Source organism: Manihot esculenta, chromosome 16 (assembly GCF_001659605.2).
Source record: "Manihot esculenta cultivar AM560-2 chromosome 16, M.esculenta_v8, whole genome shotgun sequence".
NCBI classification, from domain to species: Eukaryota; Viridiplantae; Streptophyta; class Magnoliopsida; order Malpighiales; family Euphorbiaceae; genus Manihot; species Manihot esculenta.
This window is the reverse complement of record NC_035176.2, coordinates 25,203,187-25,226,386: the sequence shown is the minus strand read 5'-3', so window position 1 is coordinate 25,226,386 and position 23,200 is coordinate 25,203,187. Positions and strand designations below refer to the sequence as shown.

Below are 23,200 nucleotides of genomic sequence, written 5' to 3'. Positions count from 1 at the left end.
TTTTTATTAAATGGGGCTGACAGCCGATCGTGAACCTAGCAGATACTCGCCTTGTGGCCTGGACATAGAATGTCTTAGAAATTTTTATTAAATGGAACTGACACCTGGTCGTGAGCCTGGGGGATATTCACCTCGTGGCTTCGCCTGGTGGATACCCGTCTCGTGGCATTAGCATAAAATGTCTTGAACAATTTCATTAGCGGGACTAACGCCCGGTTAAGTGCTTAGCGGTTATCTACCTTATGGCTCACCTGACGGATACCTGCCTCATGGTTTTGGCATAAAATGCTTTAAACAATTTTATTAGCAGAACTAACACTCGGTTAAGTGCCTGGCAGTTACCTGCCTTATGGCTAGCCTAGTGGATACCTGCCTCGTTGCGATTTTTCTTGTCCCCATGCTTCATTAATCCATCGTTTCTAATAATTCTAATTTAAACAACAAAATACTTAAAAAATATATATCATAATTTTATTGATAACATTTTATGAATTACAAAAATTCTCCACAGAGAAAAAAGTGACTCTACCAATGTAATATCCGGCTAGATTCCGGCATCGGAATCCCTACCTTCCGGCGGACTTTCCGTTGGAATCTGGAATTATGAAGATGTCAGAGTTTTCTCGAGGGATAAAATGTGTTTTCTGAAATGTTTTTATAAGATTTTATGGTTGAAATGCAAAAGGAATTGAGCTTTGAAAAAAAAAAAAGACCAAGGAAGCTTTTGCAAGGTTCGGCCGCCGAACATTGCATAGTTTTGTTGCCTCCGAACCTCAAGTTTGTCTTTCGAAAGAGGCTTACTTTCGACCGCCGAACCCCAAGTTCGGCCACCGAAAGTGGTGAGATTTTGCATGCAGGTTTGGCCGTCGAAGGTGAGGCGGTTGGCCACCTATAAAAGCCCCGTTGACCGGAAATGGAGTGAGCATTCACTCTCTTTTCGTGCAAAGGGTAGGCTCATGCTCTCCTTTGGTTATTTTCATGATGTTTCTTCAAATCTTTCAAGGTTTTCATGAGTTTTCTCCTTGTTTTGAAGAGTTGTGAGCGTTGAGCAAGTTTTTGAAGTTTGAAGACTTTGGAGCTAGGATTCTCCATATCTTCCAGTTTGAGGTCGCACCAACTCTTGGTCTTCAAGAGGTAAGTGTAGATCCTTCGCTTTGGAGAGGTTTTAAATGAGTTTTATGCAGGGTTAAGAGGGTTTTTATGCATGAGTTGCATGGTAAGCATGTTTAGGGTTTTGATACCCTTTATGAGAAAAGTGTGTTCTTGCATGTTATGTGATGTTTTGTTGGGGGTTTAGGCTAGGTTGAGACCCCTATATACTTGTTGTATGAGTTATGCATAGTTTGAGGTATGTTTTGGGTGTTGAAAGGTTTGGGAGGCTTGTATGCAAGAGAGGCTGAGTTCTGGATGAACTCAGGTTCAGCCGCTGAAGGTAGTTTCGGCCGCCGAACATGCCTTTGACTGCTTGGTTTGGCCGCCTAACCTTGCCCCCAAAAGTTGAGTTTTGGTTTAAAAGCATACTTTCGGCCGCCGAAGGAAGGTTCGGCTGCCGAAAGTGCCTGAATTTCATCTCTGGAGAGGGACTTTCAGCTGCCGAAGGTGCCGCTGAAAGTACCCGAGTTTCGTCTCTGGAGAGGGGGTTCGGCCGCCGAATGTGCCGCCAAAGGTGTCCTGTCCACCCTTTCTTTGCTTATTTTGCATGCATGTTTTGAGGTGTTTTAGAGGGATTTTTGGGGAGATGTTTAGTATTATGTTAGGGTTGTTGGGTCCCTCATTTGAGTCCATCTGTGTAGGCTAGGACCTGGGAAACCGAGGAAGTCAGCAGAGTTAGCTGCTTCAGAGTTAGCTGGTCCTGAGTTAGCCCAGCAGTTGCTTAAGGTGAGTGGAACTGACCTATGTTTTTAAGTTAATGAATGTTTTAGCATGTTCCATGCATTATAAATGCCATGTTTATGATAGGTTGTTGCATTGCATTAGTATTCACGAAGATGTTACATTGCATTATTACGTGAATGTGGGACGGACACTGAGTAGGACCCATTAGCCCTTGAGTAGTATATGACGAAGTCCTGTGGTGCTCCCTAGGGGGCCGGGCATATGACGAAGTCCTGTGGTGCTCCCTAGGGGGCCGGGCAATGAGCTGAGGGATTTCATGGGTCAGTCCGTCCGTGATGTGATTTATTGTGATGTGATGCATTCCATGATAGCATATGTTTTAAATGGTTTTGTATTATTGTTCTGCTCACTGAGCTTTAGTAGCTCATCCCTCTCCCAAATTCCCATGTTATCCACCCCAGTATCAGCCCTACCCACAGGGCTCAGGATATTCTATGGGAGGCACATCGGAGTATCCTAGTTTTCACCCATATCCCACTTATATGCCTTATCCACCTTTGTACCCACCATATCCACCATATCCCATGTATCCACCCTCACCTTTCTACCCCAGTCCAGCATACCCGACTCCAAGGAGTTTTGCACCTTCCCCACCACTAGCAGAACTAGTAGCCCCAGTTATTCAAACACCACAACCTGGTCCATCTGAGAGGAGCAAGGTAAGATGACAGATTACCTAAAGCTAGATGCTCCTAAGTATCAAACTGGAGATGATCCGTTTGAGTACATCAAAGTAGTAAAGATAATAGCAGATGAGCTTGGGGCAGATGATACTAGAGCCATTCAGATGGCAGGGTTCACTCTTCAATGCAAGAAAGCTACGGAGTGGTTTCGCAATTATGTGGACCCTAGACTGTACAGTATGTCTTGGGGGAAGTTTGCAAACGAGTTTGCTGGATGGGCGTTCCCAGATAGCTCCAGAGAGCTAAAGATGATAGAGTTTGAACAGTTGAGACAGACAGATGACATGAGTATAGATGAGTACACGGACAGATTTATGGAGTTGCTGTAGTATGTGGGTCAGGCCTATGATATAGATCAGAAGAAGGCTAGGAGGTATACGATGAGGCTGCATCCTAGGTATTCCTCCTTGATCCTAGCAGCATAGAGGGAGAGTTTCCACATAGTGGTGGATAGTGCACGGAAAATGGAGGCTAGTGCCATGATACAGGGTACAGTTAAACAGTAGGTGGCACAGTCGTTAGTTTCTCACACCCCAGGTTGGGGTAAGTCAGATCCCTCTTCCCAGAGGGCAGCAGCTTCGGGTGGCAAAAAATGGAGTGGTTCCACTAAGAATCCAAGGAAGAATAAGTTCTGGAATAAGCTTAAGGCAGGTCTAGGACTAGGCAGTGGTTCGAGTTCAGGCTCAGAGGTGCCAGTGTGTGGGAGGTGCGGTAAGTCGCACAGAGGGGGTTGTCGTTTTGGGACGACAGGATGCTTCAGGTGCGGCTAGGAGGGACACATAGCTCGTGAGTGTCCTCAGGCAGCTTTCACAGCACTGTCCCATCAGACAGCTCCGGGAAGTATGCCACAGCCAATAGCTCCAGCCACGAAGCAGGGCAGAGGCAGAGGGAGAGGGTTAGCCTCTTCATATGCGGGTCCTCGAGGTGAAGGTCCTTCAGCTCCAGCTCAGATCTTCACCATGACGCAGCAGGAGGCTGACACATCGGACATGGTAGGAACAAGTAATTTTCACTCCCTTATGTTGCGGTGTGTCTGCTTTTAGGAACCCTGATGTTCTCTTTCCTTAGTGCTTTGAGAGCCGTAGAGAGTATGGGTTGATAGCTTCTGGGATTAGAGTGTCCTCTTTGGGGTCAGTGGACCCAAGTGTGATCCAGCAGTGGCAGAGTCAGTCTGCCAGTGGAGTTAAGTGTTTGTTGTGAGTAGGTGCCTTTCAGCTGACCTAGTGGTTCTAGAGTGACTGTTTGATGTCATTCTAGGGGTGGATTGGCTAGCTACTCATAGTACTGCCTTAGATGGCAGAGGCAGAGTAGTCATGTTTAGAGATTAGGATGGATCAAAGGTAGTCTTTGAGGGGACAGTGTAGAGATGCCTAGAGGTTTGATATCAGCCCGATAGGCTCGTAGGCTGTTCAGGAGAGGTTGTCAGGGGTTTCTTGCTCGTGTTAGAGAGCATAGCAGTCAGTCAGATCAGGGGGAGACCAGTTTTAGTGCCCACAGTCAGAGAATACTTAAATGTTTTCCCAGACAAGTTGCCAGGTTTACCACCTGTTAGGGAAATAGAGTTTGAAATTGAAGTAATGATGGGGACCAGACCCGTCTTTACCACTCCTACAAGATGGCACCTGCAGAGTTAAAGGAGTAGAAATAGTAGTTGTAAGAGCTGGTAGACAAGGGTTTCATTCGACCGAGTACCTCCCTTTGGAGTGCTCTAGAGTTGATGAATCCTTAAGGCTTTGTATCGACTGTAAGTCATTGGACAAGGTCACTACCAGTAAGTATCTGTTACCTTGGATCGACGATCTATTTTAGACCAGCTAGTAGTAGCTGGTTGTCTTTCCAAGATAGATTTGAAATCCAGGTACTATCAGTTAAGAATGAGAGTAGAAGATGAACTGAATACAGCGTACAGGATGAGATATGGGCACTACGGGTTCTTAGTAATGCCGTTCGGGCTAGTAAATGCCCCTATAGCATTCGTGGATCTCATAAGCAGAGTTTTTAATGAGATTCTGGATCACTCCGGTATTGACAATACCGTGGTGAGTTCCAGAAATACAGAGGAGAGTGCCCATTCTCAGAAGATAGTGTTGTAGACCTTGAAAGAACATGGCTTGTATGCCAAGTTCTTCAGGTGTGAGTTCTGGTTGAGGAGTATTACATTCTTGGGGTATGATGTCTCAGAAAAAAAAAAAGGAATCGAAGTAGACCCCAAGAAGGTAAAAGCTGTAGCAACCGGCTTCGACCCACCACAGTGACAAAGATTAACAGTTTCTGGATTTGGCAGATTGCTACAAGGAGGTCAGTCTAAGACATCTCTAGAAGTTGTCACTCCTATGACCAGAATGATCAAGAAAGACTAGAAGTTGTGTGGTCTGATCGATGTAAAAAGGGTTGTGAAGAGCTGACGTAAAGGTGACGTCAGCACCAGTGATAGCTCTGTCTACCAGTAATAAGGATTTCACAGTGTTCTGTGATGCATCCCTTGTGGGACTAGATTGTGTGTTAATGCAAGTGGCAGGGTAATTACTTATGTTTCTAGGCAGCTGAAGAAGCATGAGTTGAATTATCCTACACATGGTCTAGAGATGGCAGGTGTAGCCTTTGCACTTGAGATGTGGAGGCAGTACCTGTATAGGGTAGAACTGCTTAGCGACTCTGAGTCCAAGATTCAGTATCTTCTGGGTGAGGCAGATGAGATGTTAGCTGCCCTCAATCGGAAGTCGCTTGACAGTTTATCCTGTGATTTCGTAGAAGGTGTGTAGAATTCCGGAAGAGAGAAAAGCGCAGAAGTTAGTTAAGGTTCAAGAGAAGGTTGTGGTATTGCGGTAAGTGTCTCCTTAAGAGAGGGTGATCCGTTATGGAAAGAAGGGTAAATTAGCTCTCAGATACATAGGACCCTTTGAAATCCTGCAAAGGATTGAGAATGTATTCTACAAGCTAGATTTACCTACGTCAATGGAAGCGCTCCATTCGGTTTTTTCCATGTTCCTAAGGTGTGTGAGTTTGTGTCAGATCCGAATGAGGTTCTTAAGGAACCAGAGGTAGAGATCGCAAGGGGATCTCACCTATGTTGAGCAGTTAGTACGGATCATAGACACGCAGATTAGAGAATAGAGGAACAAGGATATCCCGATGGTGAAAGTCCCTTGGAATCACCTCTGTATGAAAAGTGCATCTGGGAGACCGGAAGTTCGTACTCCAGTGGTACTGTGTTTGTTTCGGCTAGAGTTTATGTGTTTTTATGTGTTTTTATGTGTATGCATGTGTTAGTTGAGGAACATTCGGGGACGAATGTTCTTAAGGGGGGAAGAATGTAATACCCGGCTAGATTCCGGCATCGGAATCCCTACCTTCCGGCGGACTTTCCGTTGGAATCTGGAATTCTGAAGATGTCAGAGTTTTCTCGAGGGATAAAATGTGTTTTCTGAAATGTTTTTATAAGATTTTATGGTTGAAATGCAAAAGGAATTGAGCTTTGAAAAAAAAAAGACCAAGGAAGCTTTTGCAAGGTTCGGCCGCCGAAGGTGAAGTTCGACCGCCGAACATTGCATGGTTTTGCTGCCTCCGAAGCTCAAGTTTGGCTTACGAAAGAGGCTTACTTTCGGCCGCCGAACCCCAAGTTCGGCCGCCGAAAGTGCTGAGGTTTTGCATGCAGGTTTGGCCCCGAAGGTGAGGAGGTTGGCCACCTATAAAATCCCCGTTGACCGGAAATGGAGTGAGCATTCACTCTCTTTTCGTGCAAAGGGTAGGCTCATGCTCTCCTTTGGTTATTTTCATGATGTTTCTTCAAATCTTTCAAGGTTTTCATGAGTTTTCTCCTTGTTTTGAAGAGTTGTGAGCGTTGAGCAAGGTTTTGAAGTTTGAAGACTTTGGAGCTAGGATTCTCCATATCTTCCAGTTTGAGGTCGCACCAACTCTTGGTCTTCAAGAGGTAAGTGTAGATCCTTCGCTTTGGAGAGGTTTTAAATGAGTTTTATGCAGGGTTAATAGGGTTTTTATGCATGAGTTGCATGGTATGCATGTTTAGGATTTTGATACCCTTTATGAGAAAAGTGTGTTCTTACATGTTATGTGATGTTTTGTTGGGGGTTTAGGCTAGGTTGAGACCCCTATATACTTGTTGTATGAGTTATGCATAGTTTAAGGCATGTTTTGGGTGTTGAAAGGTTTGGGAGGCTTGTATGCAAGAGAGGCTGAGTTCTGGATGAACTCAGGTTCGGCCGCCGAAGGTAGTTTCGGCCGCCGAACATGCCTTTGACTGCTTGGTTTGGCCGCCTAACCTTGCCCTCGAAAGTTGAGTTTTGGCTTGAAAGCAGACTTTCGGTCGCCGAAGGAAGGTTCGGCTGCCGAAAGTGCCTGACTTTCGTCTCTGGAGAGGGACTTTCGGCTGCCGAAGGTGCCGCCGAAAGTACCCGAGTTTCGTCTCTGGAGAGGGGGTTCGGCCGCCGAATGTGCCGCCGAAGGTGTCCTGTCCACCCTTTCTTTGCTTATTTTGCATGCATGTTTTGAGGTGTTTTAGAGGGGTTTTTGGGGAGATGTTTAGTATTATGTTAGGGTTGTTGGGTCCCTCATTTGAGTCCACCTATGTAGGCTCGGACCTGGGGAACCGAGGAAGTCAGCAGAGTTAGCTGCTTCAGAGTTAGCTGGTCCTGAGTTAGCCCAGCAGTTGCTAAAGGTGAGTGGAACTGACCTATGTTTTTAAGTTAATGAATGTTTTAGCATGTTCCATGCATCATAAATGCCATGTTTATGATAGGTTGTTGCATTGCATTAGTATTCACGAAGATGTTACATTGCATTATTACGTGAATGTGGGACGGACACTGAGTAGGACCCATTAGCCCTTGAGTAGTATATGACGAAGTCCTGTGGTGCTCCCTAGGGGGCCGGGCATATGACGAAGTCCTATGGTGCCCTTTTTAGGGCCGGGCAATGAGCTGAGAGATTTTGTGGGTCAGTCCATCCGTGATGTGATTTATTGTGATGTGATGCATTTCATGATAGCATATGTTTTAAATGGTTTTGTATTATTGTTCTGCTCACTGGGCTTTAGTAGCTCATCTCTCTCCCAAATTCCCAGTTTTGTAGGGACAGAGTTAGCTATGGGAAGTCAGAGTCAGCAGAGTTATGAGTATGAGTTGGCTTTGGTTTTATTATGTAAGAGAGTAGTGGACATGATGTAAAGTAAAGGATTAGTGTATAATGAAATGTTTAGATATGTAATGTCATGTAATGGATAGAGTTGTGCTTTGCCCTAGTGTATGATTGATCCCTTGTTATGCATGAATCCTGTTTTACGTTTCTTGATGAGAAATGTGTTGAACCAAGGCTGACTTATGATATGCTGACCCAATGAGAGTGGGTTCTATGTTTTCAGACATAGTGCATGTAGGTCAAGCTTGGTAAGGGGAAGGAAAGTTTTTCAGTTTTTATGTTTATGTTTGATCATGTATGGAATTTATCAGGTACACAGAGTTCAGGTTAGGCTTGCTACGGGTCCCGGCGGCCTTAAGCCGATCTGGATCCTAGCGCCGGTAGCGGTCTGGTTTCCGGGTCGTTACACTACCATCTTACTCGACCAACTCATAAGCATAAGGACGAATAACCTCGGCATTGGTTCTCATCCAACTCACAAGTCTTGGCATACTTATTTGACCATACTCTATGTTTAAAGACTTGAGATTGGACTCAGGAGCTGAATTTCTATGACATTCTATCTCTATAGCCCCTTTTTGCCACTTAATCCTCCTGCAATTACATAAATAACCCCTACGGGTTCATTTTAATCAGGATTGACTGGTGCTCTTACCTTAGGCTTTGACCTCTTTTTTTCTCTATCTTTTATAGCAAACCTCCTCAGGGTTCCATCTTTAACGAGTCTTTCCATCTCATCCTTCAGTTGCATGCATTATTCTATAGTGTTCCCATGATCCTCATGAAATCGACAATACTTTGTTTTGTATTGTATGCCTGATTTTTCCAAGTTAAGAGTAGAGGGTCATTTGACCTCTTTGTCATTTTTCTTGATCCACATAAGTATGTTTTTCTTGATCCACATAAGTATGTGTATTCGTGAGTCATTTAACGAAGTATAGTTTCTAAACTTACCTCAATCACTCCTATTTTGTAATACTGGGTAACTCTTTTCACTTTCATAGGTTTGCTTATCTTACTTCTAAGTCTTACTCTGGCCTAGTTTCTTGTCCTCTATCAACGCTTGAACTTCATCATCCAGCCTAATGTACTTCTAAATTTTATCTATTAGTTCTTGATCAGAGAGTCCGTGAATTTGATGTTGCACATTCCTTTTTTTAATGCTTCACATGCTATTTCATGATTTAATTCTTCTACCTGTATTACTTCAGTATTGAAACGTGAGATAAAACTCCTAAAGACTCGCTCTCTCATTGGAAGATCTCCCACAAGTCAGATAAGAGTTTTTTAGGAGGTATGCAAGTAATAAACCTAGATTGGCAAATTGAGTAAAGCTTTAAATAGAACTTGGGCTCAGATTGTTAGTACCATTTATGTGCCAAAACTTTAAGTGTGGACGGAAATACTCGGCATAATACAAAATCATTGACGTCTTGAAGCTACATCGTTGTTTGAAGGTCGCCAAGTGACTCCTAAGATTTGTTGTTCCATTATATTTATCCAAACTTGGCAGCTTGAACTTGGTAGAGAAAGTTTCTGCTAGGATCTTTTTTGACAGAGGCGAGGTATCTTCCAAGCCATAGTTCTCTTTCTACTCCTTCTGGTACCTTTGCATGACCCGTATTAGCTTCCAATCGATATCCTTTAGAGTCTCATTCGGCGACTCCTTTTCTTCCAACTTGGCCTTCCCTTTGAACTGCGTTTGGATCGCTTCTGTCTAAGTCCTTAAGGTATCAATGAAGGCTTCCTCCCTTATCCTGGGAGCCATAAATGAGGCCTCTTCCTGAGTTTTATATTGCTTGAGAGTGGCCTGCAACCTTTTAATATACTGGAGTATTTGCTCGTTATTCAAATTGTTCAGATCCACCTCATTGACCATTGAGGGTGTGTTTTGTCCACTACCAGGAGTGGAGGAAATGATAGCACAATTATTGATAGGAGCCTTAGCAGCAGCTCGTGAGTTATCATCCATTTAGAGAATAAAAGAGGAAAAAGATTTCTTTTTAAGACAAATTGAATAAGAGACCAGTTTTTATCCAAATGTACAAAGAAAATTCAATGGATTTTCCGGTAATGGACCAAATGATGTGACTGAAACGAAGCTGAGTTGTGATTGGTCAATCTATAAGAAAGAAAACGCGAGGTGGTTGGCACCTATAGTAATCACTCCGATACTCAAGTCAGTAAACTAGAGAAATGGACGAATGTAAGGAATTGCTTAGAACTCACAAATAGTTGTGTAAGAATGCATATCTTGATCTCTGTGTTCATTAATTTTTATATTATAAGAAGGTGGAGTTTGATATCAAATCTCTTGAAAATTCGACTGGTACTGCCTAGTAAATAAGAGATCTCGTGATTATCAGTATAATGGGAATTCTCTAAATTGTATCCACTAATGGTAATTTTTTATGGAATCTCATTATTCTTAAGAGAGGGTGAATTTCAGTATCGAACTGATTACTACGGTATTCAGGTTTTCCTTTCTACGGAAGGAACCGTGTATCAAATTATCAAACCTTTATCACGTGGGCTTATACTATTATGACAGTTGATACTTATTTTGACCGATTATTTATCGCATCAACTATTAGTAATAATATAGATTTTTTTTCAAAAAAATATCTAAATTTATTTACTTCAAAAATAAATTTATTATTAATATTTTTTGAAAAAAGTAAAATAAATATCAATTATTTTTTAAAAAATAATTTTTTTTTATTTTATAAATATATGAATTATAATTTTCACATAATAAATTTTATAATTTTATATTTTTTATCTTATTATCAGTTAAAATTATTTTTATTATTTTTGTTTATTACCATCCCTATATAATTTTTATGTAACTTTTTAAAATACTATTACTTGAATACTCCAATTGTTTTAAATAAATATATTAAATAATTTGAAATGATTTTTTTATATTGATAATTGATATATTAATCTTAAATAAAAAAATTATAATTAATAAATTATTTTAAATAAAATAAAAAATTATTTTAAAACAACATCAATTAAAAATCTCTCATTATATTATATAAAATTTTACAGGTTTTCATATAAAATAAGGCAATTTATATGAATCTATTTTACTTTTTAATTTTAAATAATAAATAATATAAATAATTTAATTTAACTTTTATGATAAATTGATAAATATTATATATTATTGATCTACTCTATTATAAAAAAAAATAAAAATTACAGGACTCTATTGTTGTCCTACAATAAATTGATTTTTATTTTAATTATAGACATACTAATTGAATTAAATAAAATTATTATTATTTACGGTAGAAAAACCTATTAACTATATCCAGTTATTTTAATATAAATTTTTTATTTAAGTGGAATTTTTTAATATTTTATTAATTAAATTAAAATAAAATTATTAAATAACATAATTTCTATCATAAAATTATTGTTATTGTTATTGTTATTATGTGTAGGATTAATAATACTTCTATAATTATATATTATATTAGATAAATAAACAAAAAAAGAGTTAATTATTTTTTAATAAAATTATATTTATAATCAGTCTTATAATAATTTCAATTCAATGGTATTCAACCTCTAATTTAATTTGATTCATGGTAAATAAATTTTATGATTTTATTTAATTAAATTAATATTATTAAGAGTCTCATTTATGAAAAATTATTAATTAATTGAAAGTTATAATAATAAAATTTATATGTAAAATAATAATTTTATTCTCATTAGGATTACACTGAATATACATAGAATAATTTTAAAATTTAAATTTAAATTTTATATTATTACTTAATTTTTATAAATATTTAAAAATATAAAAATATTTTCATTTATTCAAAAATTCCCTCTTCTTATATGTAGATATAGATTATAAATTATAGATTTTTTATAAGATAAATAAAAATAAATAAAAGATAAATTTAGAGAGAAATCGAAGGAAAGAGAAAGTTTTTTATTAATATGAAACTTGCAGTAACAAGAAAAATGAGTTTAGAAATAAATTAAATTTGAATAATTAAATTAAAAAAACCGTAAAAATTAAGGAAGTGCGGGTGCAAATTACTTGCGTAGTTGCATTTAACATCTCCCAACAGAGGATATCAAAAAGAAAAAAAAAAAAAAAAACAAAAATCACCCAAAAGAGCAAAACGGCGCGATTTAATTTGCGCGCAAACGGTCGTATATATTTGGATGTAGCCGCAGCCATTAGCTACACATGAACCATCGCAAGCGGTGCGTTTTGGGCACAGGAAAACAAAACTATAACCCGAAAAATGATTATCGGGTAGATCTAGATCTGCTCTCACTTCCAGCATTTTTCCATCTATCTCTCTCTCTCTCTCCCTCTCTCTCTCTCTCTCTCTCTCTCTCTCTCTCTCTCTCTCTCTCCCCTTCTCTCTCTGCAGTTCACCTCCAAAATCTGCATGCTTCATTCATCAACACCTCCCTTCAAGTCTCCTCTAATTACCATTCTGTCTCTTCTTCCTCTCATTAACACAAGCTTTTCACCAACTAAAACGCCGGCGTTTCATCACCTCTACACGCATCTAACCAATCCCTAATTTTGGTTTTCCAGGTATCTTCCGTGCTTTCTTTGTTCTTCCCTCTCTTTCCCTAACTAACCTAATTGCACTCGCTTGTGCACCTTCACATGACTTCATATACGAATTGAAAATTTTTCTGATACAGTTGTTCTCTCAATTCGTTTTTCTTTTTAGAAAAATTATTCGGCAGTTATGTCGGTGGCGTCGGGGAAATCGTCGTATCGGGATCGGACGCAAGAGTTTTTTAGTGTAGCGGAGAGGCTAAAGAAATCATTCTCGTCGGCGAACAATGCAGCGTCATCTAGCAGTACTAGCAACAGTGCGAAGCCTGACGCCACGCGATCTGCAGTGTCGATTCAATCGGAGTTCAATAAACGAGCGTCTAAGATAGGGTTTGGGATCCACCAGACTTCGCAGAAGCTAGCGAAACTTGCGAAATGTGAGTTTCTTTTGATGCGTTATTTTGATAACTTTTGCTATTTTGCCTTTTTATTATAGGATCGTATTTTACAATGGCGTTCTTTTATATTTCTAAAATGTTAAGTTTGCATTTATGCGTAAGTTAGGGTCCTTCGATAAGTATGTCATAATAGGTCTGTGTGTAAGCGATGTAGGCTGGGTTTGTGTTGTGATCTGGTGTTGAATGTGGGGTTTCTGCTTTCTACTTATCGCTGCAATTCAAAGGCTTGTTAGAACGAATCCAAATACCTCGAGCACAACTGTACAAGTACTCAAAAGTTGCATAAATTCTGATTATCTTTTATTTTTATCTGCCTTTTTAAGTAGCAGCTGCTGGGTGGAATGACCATCTCCTACAATAGGGAAACATGAAGTTGAAGTGGACCCTGGAGGCATTACCTCCTCTAATTTAGAAATTGAAATAACTACTAGGAAAAACGTAATGCAGAAAATAAAGGTAATGGTCTGGATCATGGCTTTTGACTGGACTATGGCTGGTGATTTTTTTGTCTTGCCCTAGGAGAACCAGTTATAAACTGGAAGGCCGGATTCTGTTAGTGTGCTAACATTACTCTCCTCCATCATGCTGCACTTGCCTTAAGTGCCAAGTTAGGGAATTTTTGTTGCATGGAGGCATTTACCGTAATGTGTCTGGAGGTGAGGAATTATGCTGATGCACAAGAAATTTTATTGTTTTCACCTCAATTTTATTGGTCAAGGAATGATAAAGGAAGTGATGTTGAGGTATTTGGATGGCATTGTGGAAGCTGATGTGTACTGTGAGCCCTACATGATAATCTTTGAGATTGGAGACATGGAAAAGTGGACGGAATCTTGAAAGCCATACCATGTTCTGCAAAATGGGAACAGGGGCCATAGAACTTGGCTAGCAATTTTTGTGCTGGCTGTTAGTCCCAAATTATTGCCTATAGGGTTGTAGCCAAGGTAGGACCATATACAGGCAATGATGAGGATCACAGGTGGTTTTCATTTTCTATTGGCCTGCAACAAGTTCTACCTTAAAGAACCCATAGTTTCACCTATATTGCAATGTTTGGTCAATTTTGGATAAATGTGGATCATAGTTACTTGGAAGGTGGTTTCAGTAGGTTGCGGTATGGGAATGGATGCTTGGTGCACTACTTAGTTATTTACTAGTTACCAACATTGGATAAAAAGAAAATGTTAAAAATATGTAATTGGCCCATATAGTTTGTTTTATAGACTATTACTAATGTATGGTTTGTTTTTATATGACTTATAACAGGGCTAAACAACTAGTCACTTAAACTTTGTTAAATATGTAATTGGCCTGCCAATTTTTATTAGCTAGGCTAAACAGTTAATTGCTCAATCTTTATTAAAATATGTAATTGAGTCCATCAATTTGTAAATAACTAGGCTAAATAATTATCACTTAATCTTTATTAAAACATGTGATTAGATAAAAGTATTAATTGTTTTGTGAAAGATGATAATCATTTTGGTAAAAGTATTAACTGGTAATTAGTAAATAAATTAATTTGTAAACTCTGAAAGATGATGATCATTTGTGTGAAATTTTTTAATTATCTTGAATGTAGAAAATTTAGTAAATTAAATTGGTTTGATTTGGTTTTTCAGTTAAAAATGAATATTGCTCAATTTTTGGTTAAAATTGAATATTGCTCAACCCTACAAGAGGGAAACATGGAAAGCAAAGTGGAGCCGTTATCTCCTATAATTTAGGAATTGAAACAACCACTATGGAAAAAGAGAAACAAAATATAAAAATGTAGATAGCAAAATTAACTGTTTGGGTCATGGCAGTTGACTGGATTGTGGCTGCTAAATTTGGTCACATCTTTCCCTTGAACGTGTTGTGTTGGTTTGCTAACTACATACATTTTGCCTTGAACATGATTACGTATCATTAGATGATTTCACCTGCTTTGGTTTTGAGGGTTCAAGATGTATGGTAATAAAGTTTCCTCATGGATGCAGAACATATAGTTTGTTTATTTTGCAAGAAAAGAAGATATAGAAGTTAATATTGGTGTGAATAATTATTTTATTTATTTTTGGGTGGAGGGGGGGGGGGTAGGGACTATGGAGAGAATTGTTTGTAGGTTATTGCATTAGCTAGTTGGGGCAATATTGAGAAGTATTTGTTTATGACGTATCACTCAAAACATGGATGGATGTGTGCATTTTTTTTATGAGCACCTAAGATTACATGAAAGCCGGACAATATGGTTATTAGATTGGAAACAGGAGCATGATTGAGTTATATCTGTGTGATTGTGAATTTCTGATGAGGCCCTTTTAGCCATTAAAGTGTAAATTATTAAGGTCTGTATATAAAAGTAATCCTCATTCAGAGTGATAGCTTAAAAACTCATATTCTGCAATTAACTCGAGCAAAATTGCAGAGATGGTGTTATTGTATTAGTAACTCTGAAAAACTAAGTATGTCTTGTTCAAGTAATGCTTTATGGGTTAATAGCTCACGTTGATTGACCCTTGATGTCGTTTTCATTTGGTTAATGTAAGTTCTATAGTTTGCATTATGGGTTAAGAGCTTGGCCCTTAACACAAAGTAATAATGGTAATATGAGCCATGAACGCTTATGGTGAAACAAAAATTTGTGAAGTGCATTCATATTGCACTGATTCTTTGGTAGAATTTCTTTATTACTCATGCTTGGGGTTCCATAAGCTTTTTTTTTTTTCTTAATTTACTGTCTGTTGCTCTGCATAGCATGGTTTTAAATAACGGCCTTAACGTACATTACGTAACGGCTATTATTTATAGGTTTTCGAGCCTGCTGTGGCCGTTAAGGCCTGTAAATAACGGCAGGAAAATTTTGTTGCTGGAACGGCCATAGCGGCCGCCACTTTCCTTACCAATACAGCACCAGCCTTTATATGCATTATTGAAGGGGGAAAAAACTGATATTTACTTCTTCTCTTTAGCCTTTTGTCTTTCTTTACTCTTTATTACTTTGTGTCTTCGCCACAACCAGCAAGCCAAGCAGTCCTCCATCCAGTACTCTATTCACTTCTCCAGACTCTAGCTCTAGGCTCCAGTGTTCTTCCATACTTCTTCCATACTTATTTTTCAGCCTCCATTTCAACTTTTCAAGCAAAAAACTGCCATATTTCTCTTAAATTTTTTGATAGCAGCTTATATACTTAAATTTCTACTCAAAAACCTATCCTAAACGATCATTCTGGTAGTATTAATTGAGATAAGTTACTATATATAATGTTTAAAATTTATGTATTTTATATTTATTTGATATATTTGTACTTATTATTAAGTTGTATAACTTAATTTTCATTATATCTTTCAATATATTTTAATTTCATGAATTTTACAAATTTTTCCAAAAAATTTGCACTGCGACGGGCCGTTACCGTTACGTTACGATTGTTAAGGCCTGTTTCCGTTACATGCGGCTGCGAATGCGGCCACGACCGCGATTTGAAACCATGCTGCATAGTTTTTGATCTTTTACTTTGTATAATGAAAAACTATGGGGAATCATTTTCTAATACTTCTGGGAATGATAATAAATTGAGATGATTCATTGAGTTGCAAATATCAAAGCTACGTATGTTTGTGGGAAAATGAAGTTCTCTTATTTGACGTTTTAATTGTAAATTAACAAGAAATTTTTAGTTGATTTTCATTTTTTCTATCAAGATAGTAATTCTGCATCGGGAAAAGCCAATGGTATACAAGATTGGGTTTTTAGAATAGCTGGTGCACTTGGAAAAATGTATATAGATCTAAAACTGCCAAACAACATGTCATGTAGACCTATCACTATGATAAAAGTATTAATTGTTTTGTGATTGGATCCATTTTTTGCTATTCTGGAGGAGCCTTTAAATGATTAGCCTCATTTAAATGATTTATTTATTTAATCAGTGGCAAAGAGAACATCCATGTTTGATGATCCAACTACGGAGATCCAAGAGCTTACAGCAGTTATAAAGCAAGATATTACTGCCCTTAATGCTGCTGTTGTAGACCTCCAATTCCTTTGCAATTCCCAGAATGAAAGTGGAAACATCTCAAGTGATACCTCAACTCATTCAACAACTGTTGTTGATAACTTGAAGAACCGGCTGATGAGTGCCACAAAGGAGTTCAAAGAAGTCCTTACGATGCGGACAGAGGTACGTTAGAAGTTTCTGCTCGACACTGGAAATATCTGTAGACTCTTGACATTCATATTGTTAATCTGCTACACTTCGAGGTTTTATGTATATTTGCAGAATCTAAAGGTCCATGAGAACAGAAGGCAATTGTTTTCTTCAACTGCTTCAAAAGATTCAACAAATCCCTTTGTCCGACAGCGTCCTCTAGCTTCCAGATCTGCTGCTAATGCATCGCCAGCTTCTCCTCCTCCATGGGCCAATGGTTCAGCATCTTCATCTCAATTATTTCCCAGGTGCAAGTTGTAGCTTACTCGATTAGTAATTGTGATGTCAGTATTTTTGGTTGGAAGCCACTTTTCTTCTATTTTCGAGCTTCAATTTTCTATTCATTTGTGAACTGTTCATGATTTTCTCTGATTTCTGATGTTATAATCATTTGGATGAGGATGGTAGAATTGATAGTCTGAAATGGGATTCATTTTGAGATGAGCAAAATGCCTTTGATTTTTCCACTAAAGTTTTCTTCCATTTCCTCTACAGCAAGCAGACAGATGTTGAGTCACAGCCCCTTCTGCAGCAGCAGCAGCAACAGCAGCAGCGTCAACAGCAACAGCAGATGGTTCCACTACAAGACAGTTACATGCAGAGTAGAGCTGAGGCTCTACACAATGTGGAGTCAACAATTCATGAGCTGAGCAACATCTTTACACAACTAGCAACCATGGTTTCACAACAAGGAGAGCTTGCAATCAGGTTTGTTATTAATTATGGCATCCATCCTTAAAACAAGCATGATCTTGTGATTAAGTAAAAAAATGAATGTTTGTTTTAATGTTTCCGAGTCAAAATGTGGTGCTCATCTTATGGTGGTTGTTCTTGTTTGGCTTCTCTCAATGGGAACAATGCCTTTCTCTGTGAGAGGTTAGTGTGCTGGCTGCTGAATGTTTGTTGCATTAACTGGCCTTCTTTACGTGAATGAATTATGTGATTAGAGATTTAGAGTCAAATAAACCAAATAGTACTGATTAAGTCAACAGAATAATAGAGTGATGAGTTATTATGAAGAGAGAGGAACTGTTTTAGATTTATCACCATTTATTAGCAGCAGTTGACAACTCACCCATGGACTCCACTGTGACTGCAGGATTGATGAGAACATGGACGAGACACTGTCAAATGTAGAAGGTGCACAGGGACAACTGGTCAGGTATCTCAACAGTATTTCATCCAACCGATGGCTGATGATCAAGATATTCTTTGTATTGATTGTATTCCTCATGATTTTCTTATTTTTTGTGGCTTGATAATATACAGTACAAATGGAAAAATAAAAGGACCATGTAAGTTTTGAATGATTCGAGCCTATTATGTTATTCTTCCCTTTAAAATTGAGAATGTAAAGAATGTCGTTTGTACTTATACGATGAAAGATGGGTCAAAGGGACCTTGACAATTTTTGGCGCAAAAAATGTTCTTAATTTATTGAAGGGATTGGCCCTTGTATCTGTGTCTGCAAGAACAACGGCCACTTTTTGTTCCCGGACTGCATCAAAGTTCTCGATTCCTGTATGTTCATGGACTGCTGCGATTTTCCCCGTAAAGAATATGTAGTAAATTATGTTTGAAAAAACTGTTCTCAATTTTTGGAAAATTCTCTTAAATTGAGTAAATTGTTCTAACTTGTACTTTTCTCTAAAAGGGAAAAAGAAAGAGGTCACTTCAATTGGTTTATTTTCTATTAATTCTCTTGTTTTGAAATGATAAAAGTTAATTATTTTTTAATTTTAAAAATTTGTTTTAGAAGTAATTAAAATTATGTTTCATTTTATAAGAGTAGTGATGAATCAAAACTTAAATATATGTTGATCTTTATGGATCAAATCAAAGTTAGATAAAAACATGTTAATTACTTCTATCAACTTTCCCTTAATCCTTTATTTTTTTTATAGTAAACAAAAAGATATTAAAAATTATGCAGAAACAATTTCAGAAATAATAATATGATCAGCTAAAGATGGTACTTACTCAATCCAAATAGAAACCTCACTCAATTTAAATAGAAATCTGAGAGACTATAACCCCTAATTTGGCAAATACATGGGCCACTTTATTATTGTCCCGACATGCATAATGCCAGCAACAGCCTTCCAAAGTCATAGCAACATCCATAGTCTTGAAGGATAAAGCCTATCTCATTTCGCGGAAACACGCCCGATTGAAGTTACTGAATCACCGGCAAACAGTCAAATTTCACCACAGTCCTACAAAAACTTAGTTCTCCCGCCAGCTGAAGACCAAAATGGATTGCTTTGGCCTCATAAGCTACTACTATCCACCATCCCCTGCTATTACCAGCCGCAGATGCCAAGACCTCTCCTTGTTCGTTTCGAAACACAACTCCAAAACCAACCATCCCCTCAATCACTGTGCTTGCATTCACGTTCATTTTAGCCACTCTTCCTCCGGAGCTTGCTAGCCAACATGCATGGGCATCACATCTTGTAGCTGTTTTGTAGACGAAGACCTAGTATGGTTAAAACAAGAGACCATATCAAGTGCTCTTACTACAACTCTATGCTGTGAAAATGTCTCCCTCTCAAAGACTATCCTGTTTCTTCCATCCCAAATATAGTAACACAAGCAAGCAATATGGGATAATTCTGTGAGAGAACATCTCTCTATAATTTCCATCCACCAATATTTAAAACTACTCCCCTCAATTTGACAAATCCACGACAATCCTAATGCACTCCAGACACCTTGAACAACACTACAGTCATGACACAGGTGAACACTAGTTTCAGGCAAATTACACAATATGCATAAAGAATCCATCCCCACCAACTGACGTCCAAGACGTGCTCGGGTTGGTAATATATCCAATGCAGCGCGCCATAGGAAATTTACAACCTTAGGAGGAGTAGACATCGAACACCCGTTCGTCCAGAACTTCTTATCCAACTCCACTGTAGAGGAAGCACCTCTATACGTGCATGCTTGAGTTGTAATGTAATTCTGTAGCCACTTTTAACCATGTTAAACCCCTTAGAATCATAGTGCCAAACTATCCGATCAGGTTGCAGATGCTTCCCAACAGAATGGTTTGAATCCTCTCAATGTCCACCGGATGAAAAACAATTTCAATCAGTGATCAATTCCACCTACATTAAGAATGATCAATTAACACATAATTTAGCATCCTCAGGGAGCATCCGAATAGGAGTAATTGCTCGAAATAACAATGGTTGAGGTATCCAAGGATCTCGCCAAATATGCACTGACTGGCCATCACCTATTTTCCACCGTATATCCCCGTAAGAGTACATCTCTTCCAGATAAGATACTTCGCCAAGTGTAACTAGGAGAAAATCCCACAGAAGCATCCAGGAAGGAAAAGTTATAGTAATATTTAGCCTTTAGTAATCGAGACAATAACGAGTCTGGGAATTGTAGTAGACACCAGCCCTTTTTTGCTAGCAAGGGCTGATTAAAACATTCAAAGTCACGAAATCCTAAACCTCTTTCCATCTTTGGGCGACACAGCTGTTGCCATGACCAGAGGTGCAACTTACGTTCATTCCCTTTCTGATTCCACCAAAATGGGCATATCATCGATTGGAATTCAGCACAAAGGGAAGCTGGTAGCCGAAAGCATTGCATGACATACGCAGGAATAGCTTGTGCCACCATTTTTATGAGGACATCTCGACCAGCGGTAGATAAAAACTTTCTTCCATCCCTGCAACCGAGACCAAAGATGATCTTTAAGATAGCGAAAAACAATTTGTTTAGATCTACTAATTGCAGTGGGTAGCCCCAAATACATGTCATGGTGTGAAACCACACGAACACCCAATAGAGATGATAAACGTTGAGCTGGACCCGAATCTGTATATGCACTAAACACCATTTCAGATTTATGCAGATTGACCTTCTGTCTCGACAGCCTCTCATACTTCTCCAGAATGCAGAAATAGTATTCACCTCTGCTATGGTAGCATGCAAGAATAAGACGCAATCATCCGCAAACAATAGCTATGATAAAGTTGGGGCTCGACAACAAATTCTAACACCCATCAAAGACTCATCCACAATTTGCATCAATAATCCTTTAAGACTATTAGCAATATATTTAGTGACTATTTTGAAGACTATGTTACAGAGGCTGATCGGACAAAACTCACTAATGGACTGTGGTGATATAAATTTTGGAAGTAAGCATATATGCGTATGATTCAGGTCCGGGGGAATACAGCCTCCATGCAAAATCTGAAAAAACCAATGTAACCACATCCGGCCCTATGATATCCCAAAAATTCTGATAAAATAACGGAGGCAACCCATCAGGACCCGAAGCCTTGTTTGAATGCATTTGGTGTACTACCGTGAAAACCTCATTAGCGGTATAAGGTAGTTGTAACACATTATTCATACTGCAATAACCTTGCTAGGAATAAACTCCAAACTTTCAGAAATGGGACCAGGAGAGCCGGATTGAAACAGTTCTAAATAAAATGTCAAGATATGGCCTTCCAGTCGAGAACCTTTTAGCTCAGTGTCGTCTGTATCAAACAGGTGATGTATCATGTTATTTCTTCGCCTACTAGTTGCCACTGAATGAAAGAACCTAGTGTTCTAGCCACCTTCCTGTAGCCAAAGTTGTTTAGCCCGTTGACACCACATTATCTCCTCTCGTAGAGACAATTCTGCTAATTGGGTTTTAGAGCTGCCTGACGCTGCTGGTTTGCTGTCGTTTTAGAAGAACACAATAAATGTAACTATGATTCAATTTGTTTCCATTGATGCTTGAAATTACCAAACTGCTATCTACTCAAACCCATCAATTGTGATGAACAAGCCTCCGCTTTTTGTGACCAATCATAGGCCCCACTCCCAAACATTGGACTATCACAACAAGAACGAATCACATCTCGACAAGAGATAGACCCATATGGCTTCAAAATCAAATTGTTTATAACCTTGCACAGTAGCAGGAATACTATTAGCCATATTCAACAGAACCGGCAAGTGGTCTGAGCCTGTCCAGAGGAGATGATTAACCGTAGCACTTCCAAACCTCAAGTTAATTTTGCTGAGCAGTCTGCAAATTCAAAATGGCTTTTAGATTCTGGGGCAAATCAACATGTGACACAGGATATCCAGAATTTATCTCTTCATTCAGAGTATGATGGTGGTGAAGATGTTATGCTTGGTGATGGAATGAGTCATCCTGTACTGGTTCTGTTTCTTTCTCAACTCCTACAAGAAATTTAATGTTGAATGATGTTTTTTGCGTGCCAGCTATTAATAGAAACTTAATCTCAGTACATAAATTTTGTGATACAAATGATGTGGAAGTTTATTTTAATTCTTTCTCTTTTGATGTGAAGGATATGCGCACAGGGAAGCTGCTGGCGAAAGGAGAGCCTAAGAACGGACTCTACGAATGGCCCCCAGTCTTCTCAAAGTCGAAATCAAATCTCATTGTGTCTCATACTTTTTGCACTTCTCAATCGTTATGGCATCGGCGTCTTGGTCACCCTTCTGCTCCTGTTATTCGTTTTCTTCTTAAGAGTCTAAATAAAAGTTCTGTTAATGATTCTTTTCATTGTGAATCATGTAAATGCAACAAAATGCATAAAGTTCCTTTTCGTGAGTCTTCGGTTACAAGTTCTGCACCTTTAGAATTGCTTTACAGTGATATTTGGGGTCCTGCCCCGGTCTGTTCAATGGAAGGATTTAAGTATTATTTGATTATTGTTGATCATTTTACAAAGTATGTATGGCTTTTTCCATTGAAAAAGAAATCTGAAGTTTCCCCAATCTTTTCTATCTTTAAACGAACAGTTGAAAAATATTTTAAACGGTCAATCATCTCTGTCTATTCTGATAATGGTGGCGAGTTTGTCTCTTTAAAACCTTTCTTTCAGGAACATGGCATAACACATTTCCTCACACCTCCGTATACTCCGGAGCATAATGCTACTGCAGAAAGACGCCATAGACATATTGTTGAAACTGGTATGACCATGTTACACCTAGCCAATCTTCCTTTACATTTTTGGCCACATGCATTCCTTACAGCAGTTTATTTAATTAATCGTATGCCGACTCGTGTGATTAATAATGTCTCTCCATTCCAAAAGTTACATGGAACTGAACCCAATTATCTTAAACTGCGTGTTTTTGGAAGCTTATGCTATCCTTGGCTCCGTCCTTATAATTCCACAAAACTTCAATCCAAATCCTCACCTTGTGTATTTCTTGGTTACTCTACCAATCAAAGTGCCTATAAATGTATGGATGTCAAAACCT

At 38.6% G+C, this 23,200-nt stretch overlaps 1 protein-coding gene across 1 annotated transcript; it reads left to right on the top strand.

Annotated features, from left to right (window-relative positions):
• Positions 1-11,979: 11,979 nt before the first annotated feature.
• On the top strand, positions 11,980-18,424 carry LOC110604157 (syntaxin-32). Its single transcript, XM_043952044.1, has 6 exons — positions 11,980-12,309; positions 12,452-12,716; positions 16,653-16,903; positions 17,003-17,178; positions 17,426-17,638; positions 18,030-18,424. The coding sequence occupies exons 2-6, from the start codon at positions 12,470-12,472 to the stop codon at positions 18,187-18,189; spliced, it is 1,047 nt and encodes a 348-aa protein (XP_043807979.1). The 5' UTR covers positions 11,980-12,309; positions 12,452-12,469; the 3' UTR covers positions 18,190-18,424.
• The last annotated feature ends 4,776 nt before the right edge of the window (positions 18,425-23,200 follow it).